The 19,817-nt window shown below is 47.4% G+C and overlaps 1 protein-coding gene and 1 non-coding gene across 2 annotated transcripts; both read right to left on the bottom strand.

Moving 5' to 3' along the window:
* Positions 1–4,496: 4,496 nt before the first annotated feature.
* NFKBIA (NFKB inhibitor alpha) lies at positions 4,497–7,926 on the bottom strand. Its single transcript, XM_070358732.1, has 6 exons — positions 7,562–7,926; positions 6,825–6,933; positions 6,287–6,497; positions 5,810–5,898; positions 5,426–5,686; positions 4,497–5,063 (listed from the first exon to the last, which is right to left on the bottom strand). Exons 1-6 carry the CDS (start codon positions 7,786–7,788, stop codon positions 5,016–5,018), a joined length of 945 nt encoding a protein of 314 aa, XP_070214833.1. The 5' UTR covers positions 7,789–7,926; the 3' UTR covers positions 4,497–5,015.
* A 9,086-nt stretch (positions 7,927–17,012) lies between these two features.
* Positions 17,013–17,119, bottom strand: LOC138984539 (U6 spliceosomal RNA). The gene has a single exon (XR_011461824.1). It is a non-coding gene; the product is annotated as a U6 spliceosomal RNA (small nuclear RNA).
* Between the last annotated feature and the right edge of the window lie 2,698 nt (positions 17,120–19,817).

Raw genomic sequence — 19,817 nt, forward strand, 5'->3', positions numbered from 1 at the left:
TACCTCACAGAGTAGTTTGAGGATTCCAGGACTTAATATTTATAAACCACTTAGAATAATGTCTGGCATAGAGCAAGTACTGTGTACATGTGTAATACTGAATACATAAAAGTAAATTTAGGGACTTCCTGGTGGTCCAATGGTTAGAACTCTGAGCTTCCTCTGCAGGGGGCAGAGGGTACAAAATGAAACTATAGCAACTTAAAAGCTTTCCAAAAATTTATCTTCAAATGGCTGAATGTTTTCCACATAGACTATATTCAGTGAATTTCTGAAATTAGGAAACACGAAATGCTGGCAGTGTTTAAGGGGAAGCGATTCTTTAAGGTCTTCCCGGATGCATTTTAGTCAGTACTTGTTAAAGCTTCTCATGTGCCTTTTTTCTATTTTTTTGTTCCTTGTTTGATTTTTTTTCTTGTTAAGGTATCTCATATTCTGATAAGGATATTGTGGGGACTTTGTCATAGGGAAGCCAACCCCTCCTCCCATCGTCTTGAAGGAGGCCTGGTCAGGGCCCCTCCCAACACGCTGCAGCAACCTCATGAAAGGGACAAATAACCTTCTTTTAAAGCCAGCTTTTCTTCTTCTTGGGCTTCCCTTGTGGCTCAGCTGGTAAAGAATCTGCCTGCAATGCTGGAGACCTGGGTTCAATCCCCTGGAGAAGGAAGGCTACCCACTCCAGTATTCTGGCCTAGAGAATTCCATGGACTATACAGTCCATGTGTACATGTATACAGGGTTGCAAAGAGTCGGACACAACTGAGCGACTTTCACTTTCTTCTTCTTAATTAGTGAATTATTCACCAAGTGCATTTCCTTCATGCTTTTGTCCTTTTCTTAGACCTCAGGTGATCACACTTTTGGCCGTGCATTGTATCAGCTGCTTTCCTTATTATTAATACACCTACCTGGTTCGATGGCAGATTTTTTCGCCTTGGCTCCTATTTTAATGTCAGCCCTCGGGATCCAGCCCTTCTTTTCAAAAGACTCACATTGCCGGATGCCAGATCATCCTCAGGAGCAGCTGCAGAAACGCTTGTCTAGGTTTGTCGGTGGTACCCAGAGGGATGGCCGAGAGTGCTGGCTTTAATAAATAACCAACATAACATTGTATTCAGAATGTTCCTCAGAGTGTGGTCCCCAGGCCAGCATCACAGGCCTTGTCTGGGGACTTGTTAGAAATGCAAGTGTCAGGCCAGCCTGGGACCAAATGAAATAGAAACTGTGCTTCAGCAAGATCTCCAGGGCACAAAAGTGCACATTCGAGCGCACGTTGAGTTTGAGAAGTGCTAGACTAGGGAAAGGGGCAACAGAGGATGAGATGATTGGGTGGCATCACCGCCTCAATGGACATGAGTTTGAGCAAGCTCTGGGAGATGAAGGACCGGGAAGCCTGGCGTGCTGTAGTTCATGGGTTCACAGAGTCGACACGACTGATCGGCTGAACAACAACAGACTAAGGCAGGCGGATCATTTGTCATTCATTCCATTGCTTTCAGGCTCAGCTCTGGAATCTCAGCGCTCACATAAATGCAAAAATGAACAGTACAGCGTGCTGTGGATGCTTGGTTTAATCCCATCCCAGAAGTTAGTTTTGTTCTGAGCACAGCTTTGTTTCCTGTACTTGTTGAGAGGGGCCCACTGATCACTTGGGATATAAGAGGATAGTTCTGGCCTGGGGAGCAGATAGCTAACTAGGGTGTAATCTCTTGGTCTGCCTCCCCTGCCGCATTCTGCCCTGGGGGCCTCTGATCTGAGTTCACATCACATTCTGTGCCTCATCCTGTCATCCTCTCTTCTATGTACTATCTTTCTCTCCACTTGAGCAAGGAGCTCTTTGAGGCAGAGGCCATGACGGGTTCCTTTTTGTGTCTCTCGCACCTAGCACAGGGCCTGGAGAATAATGCTTCATCATGCATTCCCTCTAGGAGGGAAACACACGTGAGCCATCCAGTTTCAGTCTCTGTGATGCTCCCTTAAAATGGGGAAATGAACTGGGATATTCTCGTCCAGGTCCCAGAGGTTGGGGAATGCTTCTTGGGTATGTTTCTGACTGTAGTTCCACTCTGACCTTTCTTGCCAAGTGAAACTTCAACTTTACCTAGGGCAAGTTGATGAAAATCGGGAGGAGAGGGGGCGAAGCAAGTACATCTCACTGACTCAGTTCTAACTGTAAGCACTTAATCACTTCCAGTAGCAAATGAAGTTTCAATGCAAATGCCCCCCAGCACCCGGCCTTGACATCTCTAGGCCCCACGTGAAGGAAAGTCTTCAAATTGCTCAGACTGGAGTTTGTCCCATCTTTAAAGAAAAACCCTTCCTTCTGGAAATGACTTATCCTGAGGATGAGGCAGGCAAAAGGAATCAAGGAACTAAATTCAAGGAAGTTGCTGACATGATTTTTATTCCTCTCTCATACCACTTCCCTTCTCCCCAAGGCTCCTATACTTCTACCTGTCTTGACAGGACCTTTGGCTTCTTGGAGAAAATCAGAGTGCACAGAAGGCTGCCAGTCTGTTGAATTGTTTTCTTTGAAAACTTGGGTTCTCATGTGCTTAGAAATTTGCAACGGAGAAAGTCTAAGGAAGATTTTCCATGGATTAGAATGTTTCAGTTCTAAAATTTTTCTTTAGGGAACTCCAGGCTCCAGCCACCAACCAGTGGTATGAAGGTAGGGTAGGTTTAAAAAAAAAAGAAAGAAAGGAGATGGAGGAACAGGAAGATGATCCACTAAGGCCAGCTACTTCCCGGTTTATGCAGACAATGGAATCCACTTTGGAGATTAGGATCCAGAAAAGCAGAAAGATTGAATGAAGCCAAGAAGGTGGAAGGCCGGGCCCAGCTGGGTCAGAAGAGGCCCTTCTGTGCTGTGAGCCTGGAAGGTCATGCCTCTACACATAAGCCCGTCCCCAAGGAGGCCAAGGACAGGTGGGCCACGTCTGTCCCATCTCTCCAACCCTCTAGTGTAGAACTGGAGTGACTTGTACACTCAACCGTGGGGGGCAAAGAGGCACGTCTGACTGAGACCTGCTAAGGGAATCATTCCAAAATTGGGAGCCAATTTCCAACCTTTGTTCTTTGAGGTTGGAGGTGGATGTCCCCACCCCTCACCACTCTGACCGCTTGTGTGCGTCAGCGGAGGGCTGAGCCTGACATTCATGTGTTAGACCATGTAACACCTGTGTTCAGGTGCTCTAAGAGGGACAAGGAGTTTCAGTGAGGGCCCTGCAGCACCTGAAAGGAGATGAGACAGGTAGAGGGGCCACCACAGTGCTCAGCTCCAGACAACTGAGGCTGCAGGAGGGGGATAGAGCCGGCTTTGACCACATGGTCCAGTCTACAGCAATACTCTTTACATATGAAAGATTCAGGGGTATTGGCCCCTTTTTGGTCTAAGAAGATAATTATCATATTCACTTCACTGTGACATCATTTATGAGTCCAGAAAAGGACAACATAAGGGAAGAATAATGTCCTCTTAGGCATAAGCCAAGTACATGAGTTGTATTGATTGATACACCATTCTGCATTTTATGCAATGCTATAAATTTTCCTTTACTCCTCTTTCTGTCTAGGCAAGAGATGCATTTTAGGGATAAAAACTTTGATAGCGTCTAAACCTAAACTTCACAAGTTACTGATTTCTTGTGAAATCATCTTCTGTAGGATCATTCAGGAGAATCAGACTGAACTGATGAAAAGACCCAGACTCTGTCAGTTTTATCCTGCAGCTGCTAACAGTACTATAGGCTGATTTGCAGGTGGATGGTGCTTAAAAGCTGTTAACCACTGAAGATAAGAGTGCATTAACTAAGTTAACCACCTGTCTGTCCTGAAAGGTGACCCCAAACAGGACATTCTCTGTGGACTTGTTCCTTCCCGTGTGAAATACAGGATGTTGTGCAACGGCTTGCATTTTTTTTTCAGCGCTAGGTGCCTGGCACTCTGTTATGATTTTTGTGCGGATAGTCTTGTACAGTCTTCAGATGGTCCAGTTTGTAAGCGAGGAAACACAGGCCCAGAGGTGGGCACCTGCTAACACACATTAGCACTGCCCTATTCCTAAGCCCCCGTCCTCAGGAACTTCTCATAGAGGAGATCTTTCCCGGCTCTAGAAAATGTAAATTTCACAATACTACTCTTGGCCAAAATAATTTCCTAAAGCGGAAGGTCTTGGAATAGCTTAAACCAAGAAGATGAAAGCAGGCGACAATGAAGAGCCTTCCAGCTGTAGGCCAAACAGCCTGCCCGCCCCAAGCCTGAGACTGATGTTTCCTATCACCTTAGAACAGCCTCCCTCCCACGCACTGGGCCGGGGCTGCCTGCAAAGCCCAGCTGGGAGGCTGGTGTCGACAGTGTGAGAAGCTGCTCTGTGAGAGGGTTCCGTGGCTGTGGTGAGTTCTCCCACATGCTCTCCACCTCCGCCTCCGCCTAGGAACTGAATGACTCTCAGTGTAGGAGACCCACAGCAGCCCAGTGAAAACGATCAGGATAACTCTGTTTGTAAAAATCTGTTTAATAAATATACATCTTAAAAGTACCAAAATAATTACTGACAAAATACACTATGTACACTATTTACAGGAGGGGAACACACACCTTGACAGGTAGTGACTTTTAACCCCACCCCCCCGACCGGTTTAACAACACACCTGATGGTTACATGTCACTCAACTGGCGCAGCCACAGAATCCATGGTGATTCAACCAATAAGCATAATAAATAAGAGTCCTTTCATCAAATTTTGAATAACCTTCCCCCTGAAACCCCACCAAAGGTGACATTTAAAAAGAGGTTTTCTCTGAATTCCAATGATCTTTCTTGCCCCCTCTTCCAGAGTTCACAAAAATGACAAACTGAGGGTTAATCCAGAGTAAAATGTTCCAGACCAGGCAGTGTGGTTATAAGTACACCCCTCCCTTTTTTTTTCTTTTTTTCTTTTTTTTTTTAGAAAAATAAAACTCTCTATTTGTACAAATATACAAGTCCATGTTCTTTTAGCTTCTTTCTGAAGCTCATAACGTCAGACGCTGGCCTCCAAGCACACAGTCATCGTAGGGAAGCTAAAAAGAGAAAAAAAAGGCAGGTTAAACTCGCAGGGCTTTGCCAAGGGTGCTGGGATGATGGGGAGGGCTGCTACTGGAAATAACTCAAGTGTTCTTGGACTCCATTCTCTATACACTGAATGTAAATGAATTTCCTGGGCTGAGGGAGCTTTCCTTTAAGGATCCTCTCCTTCAAGAAGAGCAAAAAAAAAAAAAAAAACACGCTCTTGGGATTCTGCTTACACATACTCAAGCTTGAGAGGCTCATTACATTGAGACCCTCAGGATAAGGAGGAACTCTAGGAGCCTTAGAAGGGGGAGGGAGAATGGCCTCTCTTCTTCCTTCTTGCAGAGCCATGAACAAGTTAATTGGGACTCACCTCGTCCTCTGTGAACTCTGATTCGGTGTCATAGCTCTCCTCATCCTCGCTCTCCGGCAGTGTCTGAAGGTTCTCTAGGGTCAGCTGGCCCAGCTGCTGCTGTATCCGGGTGCTGGGGCGGCCCCACGTGAGCTGGTACGGGGAGTAGCCCTGGTAGGTGACTCTGTTGACATCAGCCCCACACTTCAATAGGAGTGACACCAGGTCGGGATTCTGCAGGTCCACTGCCAGATGGAGGGCAGTTCGGCCATTGCAGGGCTCCTGGAACCATAAGGAATTCAAGATGCTTACGGCTGAGTTTGGAAGTTCTGCTTGCAGCAAAAGCCCTCGCACTGAGGACCAGGCTGGCCTGATGTACCCCATCTGAAGGTGTGAGGCACTCACCTGAGCGTTGACATCAGCGCCCAAGGACACCAACAGCTCCACGATGCCCAGGTAGCCATGAATAGAGGCCAAGTGCAGACACGTGTGGCCTAGAAGACCAAAAGTAAGACAGTATTATAACCACTTGTTTCAACACTCACTTCTCAAGCAGAAGCTTTCACCTTTTTTTTTTTCTTAATTTATTATTTTCAATTGAAGGATAATTACAATATTGTATTGGTTTCTGCCATACATCAACATGGATCAGCCACAGGTATACATATGTCCCTATTCTTTTAAGGGACACATTCTTCTTAATTTGAAGAGCCCAGAATCTGGGTTCTGAATGGACTTTAGAAAGGCATCAACTAGGCCTTTATATATGTATTCTCCATCTTTCACATGTTGAGAGCTTAGGCCTTGCCTGGACTCCTTAAGTGCCTGCCTCCCCTGTGTATACCTCACCTGCCCTCTGATGGGCAGGGCAGCCAGACTTACCATTGTAGTTGGTGGCCTGCAGGATGGAGTGGAGGTGCTGGGTCCCCCGGGGCTGAGTCAGGACTCCCACACTGGCCAGGCAGCCCTGCTCACAGGCAAGGTGTAGGGGGGTATTTCCTCGAAAGTCTCGCAGCTCAGGATCACAGCCAGCTTCCAGAAGTGCCTCAGCGATTTCTGGCTGGTTAGTGATCACAGCCAAGTGGAGTGGCGTCTACAAACAGAAGAGGGACAAAAAGGATGAGCCATGGATCCAACCCACCATCTGTGTTCCCTTGAACCCCAGAGAGATCCTGGTTGTGGGTGCTGCTTTTCCCAGGCACATACCAGGGGCAAGGCAAAATACCAGAGGCCCCAGATGGGCTTCATAAAGGCCTCTCCAAATCAATGGAATTTTCTGTTCTAGAATACTGGCTGACGCAGGTGTAAAAGATCAGGGTAGATAATGACCAAATCTTTGTTAATCTAGAAATCATGTGCAAGACCCGGTTTTATCTCAGGGTCAGAGCAGTAGAGAGAGTACGCAGCGGGAGAGCAGTACCTGCTGCAGGTTGTTCTGGAAGTTGAGGAAGGCCAGGTCTCCCTTCACTTGGCGGACCACTTCCATGGTCAGCGCCTTCTCTTCATGGATGATGGCTAAGTGCAGGAACCTGAGAGGAAGAGAGGGAAAACCCCCAGGGCTGGTGAGTGCACTGCGTGGGGCCCGGGGAGGCGCGCCCCGCGGGGGATTGCGCAAGGCCGGGGTTTCTGGAGGCCGAGGCCGCGGTGTTTTCCGCGAGGTTATTATGAGCTGAGTGTTCCTGGCAGGCGCCCAGGGACTTTCCGGCCCCCCCCGCGCTCGGCGGCGGGCGCCGGCCAGACCGCCCCGCCCTCTCGCCGTGCCGGAACGCCCTGTACTTCCCCTCCCGGCTGCGCGGCGCCCGCCAGCGGGGCAGAAACTCCCGCCCCCCTTATGCAAGCGGGGACTTCGCGTCCCCGCCGCCGCCCCGCCTCCGGCCGAGGGGACCCGCACGGGGGTGTGCGCGCGCGCGAGGTGCGCGCGGCTGCAACGCAGAGCCGTGGGACCACGGCCCCGGGAACCAGTGCCAACCCCCGACCACCGACCCCACCCCCCCGCCCCGTTCGCCATCACCCGGCCCCGCAGGCAGCCGTGCACCTTTGCACAGCCTCGGGGTCGGTGCACGAACCCCGGTGCGCGGCCGCCGCGCGGGCCCCGCGCTTGGGGCTGCAGGCCCGGCGCCTCCACCCGGCCCTGCCACCCGGGCCCGCGACACTTACGAGTCTCCGTCCTCGGTGAGCTGCTGTTTCCAGGGCTCGGCGCCGCGCGGCGCCTCCTGCGGCTCGAGGCGGATCTCTCGCAGCTCCTTCACCATCTGCTCATACTCCTCGTCCTTCATGGAGTCCAGGCCGCTGTCGTGGCGGTCGTCCAGCAGCCGCTCCTTCTTGAGCGCGTCCCGGGGGCCCTCCATGGCCCAATCTTGGCCGGGCTCGGCAGGCTGGAACATGGCGCGGTGAAGGCTCGGGCGCTGCTCCCCAGGTGCACGGGCCGCGGGCTGCGCTGCGCGCTGGCTGCTCTCGGAGTCGCGGGCGGGCGGGACGACGGGCTAGGACTGTTGTGGGCTCGGCAGCGCCGCCGCGGCGCCCTATAAACGCTGGCAGGGGATTTCTCCGGGGCGGGGTCAGGCGCGGGGAATTTCCAAGCCAGTCAGACCAGAAAAGAGAACTGGCCTCGTCCTCTGCTAGGGGGAAAAAGAAGCCTAAACCCCGCGCCCGGGTTCATCAGAGAAACTCCCTGTGATGAGCCACTGGGGTCATGTACAGGGAACTTTTTGATGAACGCTGAGTGGCTGGAAAGTCCTCCTGACCGGGCCCCCTCCCCGGGTACTTCCCTGCAACCTGCACACAGTAATCCTGGCCCTCTGCAAGAAGCGCTCTTTCCCTGGGTTTTCCCGATTTGATCGATTTGATTTAGGGTCGTCAGCTGCTGAGATCCCAAAGACGCAGGCCTGCAGGCTGGTTCTTCACTGGGGTTTACCGACCTGCAGGTCTTTTCCGGTTTTTTTTTTTAATCTTTTGAAAACGCGAGTGGAAATGTTGGCCGGGTGTAGGGATTCACTTCCCCAAAGCTCTCTGCGGGGAGGACGCACTGGTCGGTGGAAGGTCGGCTGCCTCTGCCTTCCTGCCAGTACCAGGCTCTTAGCATTGTAGGCACCGGCTGAATAGCCACCCCCAGCCCACTCTCCACCCCGACCCTCGGGTAGAAGTTTCTAAAGCTTTTGGCATTAAAAGCCTAAATGATTGGGGAACCCTCAAATCATTTCTTCGGGATTAGCAATCCTGTTGACTGGGGGAGAGGCAAGCACTCTGCCCTGTATGCAGGAAAACGGTGAAAACAACCATGGTATTTTTCAAGGAAAGCAAGGTATGAATCTTTGTAGCAGAGGTTGTAGATCCTTTGCAATAAGGAAATCATTATGGAGGTCGGGTTCCCCGCTCTGCGCTGTGCTGCTGCAGGGAACAGACCCTGAACCTACTTCTGGGTGCTCCGCTGGGCGACTTTGCAGAAGCATTTGGGGAAGGTGGCTGAAGAATGGGTAGAGTAGTGCCTTATCCAAGATGGGGCCTTATGGATGGCTAAGAAATTAGCTGCCACGCATAGTGCAGGGGGCTCAAGGCAGCCCATGGTGCCCTTCATCCTGCCTCTGCTGGCTCCTTGCTCTCCTGCCTGGGAGAGACCTGCATGGGCCCCATGCTTGCCCTATGGGTAGCCACTCCAGGCTCACCACCCTCCTCTCACCTGCAGAAATAGAACCTAGGCTCCCTGCCCCACCCCCACCTCCTAGTCAGTGAGCGGTATGCATTCATCTATTTCTAGAATTGGTCCAGGCAAAATAAAGAAACTTGGGTCAGAGTTCTTCAGAATAGGTCCCAAGAAGCCTCTGTAGTTTTGCAAAGATTTCTGGTGATCATTGCAATCATCTTCAGCTTAACTGACCATGTACTGCTGCTGCTGCTACTAAGTCGCTTCAGTCGTGTCCGACTCTGTGCGACCCCATAGACAGCAGCCCACCAGGCTTCCCTGTCCCTGGGATTCTCCAGGCAAGAACACTGCAGTGGGTTGCCATTTCCTTCTCCAATGCATGAAAGTGAAAAAATAAAGTGAAGTCGCTCAGTCGTGTCCGATTCCTAGCGACTCCCTGGACTGCAGCCCACCAGGCCCCTCTGTCCATGGGATTTTCCAGGCAAGAGTACTGGAGTGGGTTGCCATTGCCTTCTCCGACCATGTACTAACCAAGCCTTATCTGTTCCTCATCTCCCCTTTCCATTCCCCTACCCCCAGGGTCTGAATGTAGGGAATCTGGGTCAATAAGAGTGAGAGACAAAATATGAGGGGGAGAAAAAAGTAAAATCAAGAAGTAAAACTAAAAAAAAAAAAAAAGTAAAACTGTCGGGGTAGTAATGGTCATATATTAAAATGAAAACTTCTCAGGGATAGAATCCACATGTCCTCTGCAGGCCTGTGATACACAAATACGTATTAGGCGAGGTGCAATGCGTTAGGCTCTAGGAGACCTCAGTTCCCAGCTCTACCTCTAATTACCTGCATATTAGTTGGAGAAATTAGCTGCCTTTGCTATGGGATACCTGCTTTTATAATAAGATTGGGTTTAATGCTGTTTAGATTTTTTTTCCAGATTAAAAATTGTATTACTTGATCACAAATACTCATGTATCTTTGCTTAAGGGTGACCACGGCTCTTATATCATGGTATAAATTTTTGAAGGGCTCCAACATTTCTGCTGTACATTGTTAGTTCTCAGAACTAATCTTGTAAGTAAGGAACTATTGTTCCCACTTTCCTAAAAAGAAACAGGTGCAGATAAATTTACCTGGACATTCCATGGCAGTTTATCTAGTTTCTATCCCAACCTGTTTGGCCAAAACAGTCATGATATTAACACTTTGGAAAACACTTTGTGAAAATGAGACTGAATACACTATAATTTGAAAAATATGCAAAGTATTTTCTACTCCAATTGTTAGGTAAAATAGAGAGTAGATGTTCCCCCATCTAACTCTCTATTTTCATATATAAAAAATACATTTAAAAGGTACAGAAATAGTAAACTCTGACTGCCCCACTTACAAAGGTACCTTAGAAGACAATTGTCAGCTGCAGGTTTGAAAACGATCATTGAAAAAAACTGCATAAGTCCAAAGTATTTCAGGAATATGTTTCTTTGCACCTCCTGCGATGGTTTTCTGCAGCTGCTGCTGCTGCAGCCTTGGGCAACTGGGGGGTCTTTATTCCTCATTGTTTAGTGTGACACCTAGTGGTAGATTCAGGCCTAGTAGTCAGTGATTTGTCATGGTGCCTTGGAACTTCTGAAAAGACCCTGATGCTGGGAAAGATTGAAGGCAGGAGGAGCAGGGGATGGCAGAGGATGAGATGATTGGATGGCATCACTGACTCAATGGGCACGAGTTTGAGTAAACTCCAGTGATGGACAGGGAGGCCTGGCATGCTGCAGTCCATGGGGTTGCAAAGAGTCGGACATGACTGAGCAACTGAACTGAACTTGGAACTCTTGGGAGGTGCTGAGCCTTGATGATCTGTCCCTCTAGTGGGGATTCCCAAGGAGGTACCTTTTGTTTTCCTGAAACCAGGGAGACAGTTTTGGGTAATGTGATCCAAACGGTTTTCTCTGTCATATGCTCTAAAGGGTTTAAATCAGCAAACATTACAGTTTGGGTGACAGAGAACATACTGGGGAAGTCAGAAAACAGCAACAGATGGAGCAGAAGACAGAAAAACTGACTTTTGGTTTAGAAAGACCTTTATACACTTAAGAGTCCTCCCTACCTCACTGTGAAGAATTTTAGCTAATCTTGACCATTTTAAAGATGTTAAAACCTCTTAAAGTCATATAAAAGCTTTTTTTTTTTTGGCTGTGGCAGGCAGCTTGTGGGATCTTAGTTCTGTCCCCACCTCTCCAATGGAGAAGGCACTGGCGACCCACTCCAGTGTTCTTGCCTGGAGAATCCCAGGGATGGAGGAGCCTGGTGGGCTGCCGTCTATGGGGTCGCACAGAGTTGGACACGACTGACATGACTTAGCAGCAGCAGTACCTCTCCAATTGGACCTGGGCCCCAGCAGTGAAGTCCTAATCACTGGACTGTCAGGGAATTCCTTTCTTTTCTTTCTTTTTTTTTTAATATAAAAGGCAAAAGAATAAGTTAGGCTTGAAGTGGCTCAGGAGCAGCCCTGGGGAAGCAAGCATCATGGACAGGATGGCCAATGATGCTTGCTTGCTTCACTGGCAGCAGGAGCCACCCCCATGGGAAAAGGAACACCGTTAAGGCCTGGGGGCTGGCTGCAGGCACTTCATGTGCTCTTCCTGGGTGGGGAATGCACAGTGTGGACTGAACCTCCTGCCTGAAGTGTCCAGTGGCCTGGCAGCATAGGGATTTTTCTAGAAGTTCAACCAGGTGGTCCAACATATTTGACTTTTCTTAACAGCATGGGCAGGGTGTCCTGTGTCAGTTGCCAAAACTTGTTTTAGCTCCAGCAAACCAAGCTCCTGAAGAAGGCTGTCCATGGCTCACTGCGGCCAGGCTGGAAGAGGGAAGAGCTATGACAAGAGCCCTGGAGGGCAAGCAAGACAGGCAGGCTGCTGATGGATGCCCCGCTGTGAAATTCTGAATTTATATTCGGCCTTGAATCCCAGTCTTCTTTCCTCCTGTGGTGGTTAGCAACCACTTCTGTCCATCCCTCTCAGAACCTGGGGCTCCCATGCTCTGGAGCATTTTTCATAGAAAAACAGCTGTCAGGACTTTCGCAGTGATGTGAAAATAAGACTGTCAAAGCCTTCAGGGGTTTCTTTAGCTATAAATCCTGCAGTTTAACGGGACTCAAAGTTTGAAAGGGTCTTAAACTCCTCCCCCTACTTTCCAATAGGGCCCAGGCAATTTTTGTAGATGCGTGAAGCTGGCCACATGAGTCCGAGAGGGAATGGTGACATCTCTGACTGAAAGTGTCTGTCACACTCAGCTCAGATAATTTTTGCCAAGCAGCACTTGAAGTTCAGCACTGGAATTCCATTATTAAAGAAAAAAAAATCAGAAAATGGATTTTAATGTGAAAAATCTCAAAGCATTGTAAAAAACCAAGCAAAATGCATTTCTGTATCCTTTGACTAAATCGAGCCTATAGGCCCTGAGTTTATAACCTCTTTTTCAGCCAAGGTATGATGTTACTTTGGGTACTTTGGGGCAAGGCACCTGCCTTCGCCTCCCTTGGCAACATCAGGGTTCTGCTCTTCTGTGTAACCGTAACCAGGGGCTGAGAGTGGAGTGTGTCCCTCCAGGAAGCTCCATCTGCCCCTGCAGGCAGGGCTGGAATCACTGGAAGAGAGTTCTGTCTTCTCCCCCAAAACTTTCAACACTATCCTGTAAAATAAGTGTAAAGTTCAACAAAACTCCTATTTTTCTTACAGAGATTACTTAGGTTTTTAAAAAATACTCATATGGTTTCAATAAACCTCTCCTTGAGGTGTTCCTGCTCGGCAGGTCTGCCTGTTGGATAACCAGCTGCTGCCAGGGATGGGGGTGGGGGTGGCCCGGCACATGTTATCTGTGGCCAGAATTCCTGGTTCTCCCTTTCGGCTGTTTGTTGGCAGTAACCAAGCTACAGGTGTGAGGGCGGTTCATGTTCTGTTGTGTTCAGGGAGGAGGACTTGGATTAGGGAGGGGGTGGAGGTTTAAAAGCACATTGCTTCTTCTGCGCGCCTGTATGTTTGCTGTTGTTTCTCGTGTGTAAATTCACTCTGAGTTCAGTCAGGGCACAAGTCGGCAGAGCACCGGGGCCTCTCCACAGGACATGGGACCTAAGAGAGAGGAGGTCCCTGCTCTTGGTACATAATCAGGGGAGGAGGTCATGATCCCTCTCAATGTCAGAGCACCTCCAGAAGCTGTATGGGGATGTAGACATTTTTTTTTTTTTCCTGTGTGGTCTAAAGTTTTGGGAATGGTTTAGGTCAAAGGTAAACAATCATAGCTGCATCACAGATAATCATAGATTTGCTTCAGTTTATAAATAGAGTGAAGAGTTAGGAACCTTAATCCTTAGCCCTTTCTTGTAATCACCAAGATAATGTCTTGCCCAAACCTCCTTTTTGACCCTCTGTTCTCTGGAGTAGAGCCCCAGCTAAGTATTGGATAAGTATTAAAAATCAAGATGTGTCTTGGAGTCTTCTCTCTGAGGCTGTTAATGACGGATACTTATAAAAAAAATTAATTCTGAATGTTACTCTTAGGCTTTTTATTTTTAATTTTTCAATTGAAGTATAATTGATTTACAATATTGTGTTAGTTTCAGGTATATAGCAAAGTGATTCATATATGTACATGTATAATGTATATATTTCATATTATTTTCTATTATATTTATTATACTAAATATTGTTCCCTGGACCAAACAGTAAATCCTTGTTGCTTATCTGTTTTATATGTAGTAGTGTATTTTTGTTAATCTCATATTCTTTAGGCTGATTTTTAGATGCTGAAAACAAATGAGACAGAGTAAGAGGAAGGGCTCCAAACAGAAGCCGTGAGCAGGGAGAAAGGGGGAAACTGATGTGGGACATTTTCCCTTTGTTGCTGAGTCTTAGCCATCAGAATCCAGTCCCATGACTGTGACATATTCCCTCTGGATAAATCACTCAGCTTGGCTCCGAAATGCTCATCATTTCCTATATCCCACGGCTGTTTATATAGGCCACAGTTCAAGGATTATTTTAACCAAGAACACCGACATTTTCAGCAAATGAGGTAAATTTATGCGTCACCAAATCTTTAATGCTAATATTTGAAAAATGGGCCATTTAGAAGAGAATATAAAGAGCACAGGAGACAGGGAATCGGTGTACCCCTACGCTCACTGATTGAAACTCAGGAGGCTGGGGGAACGTGCTCAGGGGTGAGAGCAGGGGTGCCGGCCTCGGTAAATAATCTATACAAATGTGAGGATGGAGAGACGCAGGGAAGCCCACGTCCAGCTTGGTGACAAGGTAGGCTCTGCTGTCTGGAAGGGCTCAGAGTCACCCCCAGGTGGCCAGGGCATCAGGGCAGGAGGGAGAGGGAAGGATGAGTGTTCACAGGAGAGAGAGGAGCAGCAGCTGGAGTTCAGGGTTGGGTACAGAGCCACAGTGGAATTTTCCTGCTGGAATGGCAAAATCCAGAGAGGATGAGGTGCTCAGTATGGATGGTATTGTCTGCAGCGACATCTTCAGGCCATCTGTGGAATAACTTCTCCGAGGAACCACATTTTCTTAAGGATGGGATTTTGGGCAAGTTGGGTGGAAGATGTGCCCAGAGACTGGGTATTTAGGTGTGACTAGTGCATCATTTATCACAGTTCCCCGGAAAGCTGTGCATACTCCTGCTCCTGAAATCCCTCTAGCTGATCAGTTCAGTGTATCCTACTTTTGATATGACTCCAACCCATGTCCTTCCGTTTCCATTGTCCCCACATTACTGTAGGCCTTGTTTAATGACAGTAGCCTCTCAAGTTATGTATACTAAATTTACTGAACACTTACCACGGCTGGCACTTGATGTACTTTATCCTATTTAATCTTCAGAAGCGTTGTCCAAGATGGGGATCGTTCTCTGTTTTAAAAGTTTAAGTCACTTACCCAGAAAGCCAAGCCAGCATTCAGACCCATCCCCTGTACACACTCTGACAACGTGGCTTGACTGTTCCTACTTAGAACTTTTTCAAAGGTAATGGCACAAATTATGTGTTATATTTTCTGTAGTAATAAAAATACATAAACACAGAACTTGCACTTGGTTGGAAAAGTGGTTAAAAAATTCAAATAGTATCAGAGGGTTACAATGAGACAATTACATTTCCTTTCACTAACACACATTTTTGTCCTGTTATTTCCTGTAACAGGACCTCTAATGACTTACCATGACCTGCAGGACAGAGTCTTGAGCTCCTCAGGCAGGATTCACAGCCCTCCAGAGTTAGAGTCTGCCCAGTTTGGCCACCCTGGTCCCCATTTCTTCCCAGCACCACCATTCTGCTCCTGGGGATCTGGTCTGTATTGAGATATCTCCTCTGCTGTCCCTCCCTGCCCAGGGACTGGCTTCCTTCTACTACTTCCTTGCCAGGACCTTCCCTTTCCAAGAGACTTTCCCTCCGTTCCTTTCCCCAGAGTACTCTGCCCAGCTTTGAATCCTTCTGATTCTTATGGCTTGGCTTGTACATGGGGTCTGAGGTCACACGTTGATTTGTACTGCTTAGTTATTTCTTGGTGTCCCCTTTCGACTCTAGTTGGACACAAAGATGGGGGTGGCATGAGCCCTGCTGGGAGGGGTGGAGAAAATTCATGTCTTCTGTGTTTCTTTTGTTCAGTCCATTGTTTAAAGTGCGAGTATCCTCTTTTCAGAGCTAACATAATGATTCTGTTTAAATGGTAATTTAAAAAATCTTATTTATTTATTTTGCCTGTGTCAGGTCTTAATTGCAGCACTGGGGCTTCTATCCAGTTGTGGTGTGTGGGCTGCAGAGCACTTTGGGCTCAGTACCTGTGGAGCGCAGGCTTAGTTGCCCCATGGCATGTGGGATCTTAGTTCCCTGACTGGGGATGGAACCCCCTTTCCCTGAATTGGAAGGCAGGTTCTTAGTCCCTGGGCGACCAGGGAAGTCCCGATACTTGTTCTTTGACTCTTCTTTTGTTAATACCTCATTCTTCATCCAATCAACTCTTCTCTGTCTGGAAACTATCTCAAGAGCCCATCTGGTCCAGCTTCTGCCGTGGAGTACGGTGTTACCACTCTCATTTTACAGGGGAAGGAAGCGTTGAGGAATAAAGACTATGAGGAGGACAGGGGGCCAACCCAGAGCCGCTCTAGAGAACTCAGCCCATTGGGGGACTGGAGCATTAATAAGAGGAGTGAAGAGACTGCAAATAGACCTAGATGGTGCCTCACTTCTCTTCTTTCCTCTCTGCTCCCTGAGGGTACCCTCTAAGGTAGGACCCAGGATAAATAAGAAGGCAGATGACTCCTCCTCAGAGGAGTACAGAGATAGATGAGGTACAGAGATATCTTCAGTACAGAGACAGATGAGGTCCTGGAAGCTTGCTTATGATTTAGTCCAGTTCCTCAGCATAAGAGATCAAAGAGTAAGTTGAGGCAGAAGCTCTAGGTTAGAGGAAAGATAAGCATTTGCCTAGAGTATTTCCCATGGCAGAAATCCTTGGGGGACATAATGGAATGAGGACAAGAAGGCTGAATGGGAATCAACCTAGTTGATTGAGAGGTTGCCCAGCAGGGCGGTGCCTCATCAGAGCTCCCATCAATGGATTGCAAGGCTGAAGGCCCATGGACACGTGGTTGGGTTGGACCCAGTGGAGGGGTAGCTGTCCTTCCAGGGTGATCTATTAGAAGCAGGAACATTTTCAACACAAAATATATCTCAAGAGCTTGACCTTGTATCACAAAGCATACAGCAACTATTTAAAAAAAAAAGTCGCTCAGTCACGTCCAACTCTTTGCAGCCCCATGGATGATACAGTCCGTGGAATTCTCCAGGCCACAATACTGGAGTGGGTAGCCTTTTCCCTTCTCCAGGGGATCTTCCCAACCCAGGGTTCGAACCCAGGTCTCCCCCATTGCAGGTGGATTCTTTACCAGCTGAGCCACCAGGGAAGCCCAAAAAACATGGAATGCTTCACAAATTTATGTGTCATCCTTGCACAGGGGCCCTGCTAATCTTCTCTGTATCATTCCAATTTTAGTATATGTACAGTGGAAGCGAGCACCAACCAACATAGTCAGTACTTAAAAAGCCCAAGAGCGATAGATGGTGTGTCATATACCTCATTCAGGCAACATCTAGAACAATTCATTTCCCAGATGAGTTTTCCTTCAAGAGCAAATCCTAGTGAGGAGTTCAGGTCATTCAATGCAGGCTCTAAATCTCAAGAGCCAGATCACAGAGAATTTCATTGAAATAACACATGTGACCATACACAAAACAGTTTGTAAAAGAAGCACAGGGAGGCTTAGATGTGTTAGGTGTCAGGGCATCTTTGCAGCTTTCCACTGTTAAAGGGTTTTACCTTCTCACTTCAAGTCTGTCTTCTCACTTCAGGTCTGCAGTTCATCAGGCCAGCCCTGGGTGATTCATCTTGGCAGCAGCAGGAGTGAAAATTAGCATAGAGGTGCATGAGAGGGGTGCTGTCTGTAGGGTGTTGAAGTGAGGCTAAAAATAGTTGGGGGTTCCTGGGGAAGGCTCTTTCGTGGCCACAGGCACCACAAAAGGAAAACTCACAGGGGAAATCTGCCCACAAGAGAAGACAAAAGCCCCCGCCCCTGTCACCCCTTTTGCCCCACAGGAAAAGCTCGAGGTGACAGTGAATTTGGTGCTTTTAAAATGTCACAGCCCCCACAGATAGGCTGGCCTTCCTTCTTACCCCAGGCCTCCCGTCAGAGTCTTTCCTGCCGAGCAAATTCGCTTTCTTAGTTCATGATCCAGGATCCAGCACAGACATCTGTCCCTAACTGCCTGCAGCTACGTTTAGTCAAAGGACTGGTTATGCTAAAGGAAATGTGACATATTGACATGCTTGACTAATAGGAAGAAAGCAGTTCCCTAGAGAAAAAGTGTTGTGTATATAAATAAAAAAATAAACATTAATTTGTCAAGCATTTGTTAAGCACTTTTCTGCCAGGCACTGCTGGTGTCTGAAGATACCAAAAAAAAAAAAAAAAAAGGTTCCTGGCTGTTTGGGAACTTATAGGCTGTTGGGGAGAGAATCAGATCCAGGAATGATTTGAGTAAGGAGTGATAAAGACTGAAGTTGAAATAAGAACAAAGTGTTCTGGGAGCATAGAATTAGGGAAATTAAGGCAGGCTGCGAGGGTTGGTCAAGGAGAGTTTTTTTTTTTTTTAACTGAAATAGTTGATGTATAGTATTATAAAAGTTACAGGTGTAAAATATAGTGATTCACAATTTTAAAGGTCATGCCCCATTTATAGTTATTATAAAATATTGCCTGTATTCCCTGTGTTGTACATATATCCTGGTAGCTGATTTATTTATTTATTTATTTTAGCTTATTTATTTTATACACAGTAATTTGGATTGCTTAATTCCCATACCCCTATATTGCCCCTTTCCCTTCCCTCTCCACACTGTAACCACTGGTTTGTTTTCTGTGTCTGTGAGTCTGTTTACTTTTGTTATATTCACTAGTTGGTTGTATTGTTTTAGATCCCACGTATCAGTGATATCATCCAGTATTTGTCTATGTCTGATTTATTTCACTCAGCATAATACCCTCCAAGTCCATCCATGTTGTTGCAAATGGCAAAATTTCATTCTTTTTTTTCCTGGCTGAGTAGTATTCCATTGTGTTGTATTCCATATATATGGAATACACACACACACACACACACACACACATATATATCAATCCTAAAGGAAATCAACCCTGAATATTTATTGGAAGGACTAAAGATGAAGCTCCACTATTTTGGCCACCTGATATGAAGAGCCAACTCATTGGAAAAGACCCTGATGCTGGGAAATTTTGAAGGCAAAAAGAGGAGGAGGCAGTAGAGGATGACATGGTTAGTTAGCGTTACCAACTCAATGGACACGAATTTGCGCAAATACCAGGAGATAGTGAAGGACAGGGAAGCCTGGGGGTCACAAAAAGTCCTACAAGGCTTAGCGACTAAACAACAACAAATATATACACACCACATATTCTTTATCCACTCATTTGTTGTGGGCCCGTAGGTTGCCTCCAAATCTTGGCAGTTGTAATTGATGCTGCTGTGAATATCGGGGTGCATGTATCTTTTCAAATTAGTGTTTTCCTTCCTTTCAGATATATACTCAGGAGTGGAATTGCTGGGTCATATGGTAACTCTGTCTGTAGTTTTTTGAGGAACCCCCCATACTGTTTTCCATGGTGGCCGCACCAATTTGCATTCCCACCAGCAGTGTGAAAGGGTTCCCTTCTTCCCACATCTCCCCAGCATTTGTTATTTGTGTTCTTTTTGATGATGGCCATTCTGACAGGTGTGAGATGATAAAGGACAGCTTTTAAGGGACAAGTGAAAGTCAGTTAGGAAAGCGGGGAGAAGGACATGCCAGGAGAAGGTGGAGTCTGTGGTGAAGCACCCAAGTGTGAAACAAGCTGTTGCACGTGGGCTGGTGTCGGGTGGGGAGACAAGAGTGTGGGCAGGAAGGAGATGAGGCAGATCCATGTGACCGAGCAGAGAAGCTAGAACAGTGCCTTGAAACCTATGGAGAGCCCCTGGGGGATTTTGTTTAAATTTTTTAAAAAATTGTTTTCTTTTTTTTTGGTTGCACCGAGCAGCATGAGGGATCTTAGTTCCCCACCTGGGGACTGAACCCAGGCCCCTTGCAGTGGAAGCGCAGAGTCCCAACTGCTGGGCCACCAGGAAGGTCCCTGGGGGGTTTTACATGGTGGCTGCCATCAGTG

Source organism: Bos mutus, chromosome 21 (genome assembly GCF_027580195.1).
Source record: "Bos mutus isolate GX-2022 chromosome 21, NWIPB_WYAK_1.1, whole genome shotgun sequence".
Lineage (NCBI taxonomy): Eukaryota > Metazoa > Chordata > Mammalia > Artiodactyla > Bovidae > Bos > Bos mutus.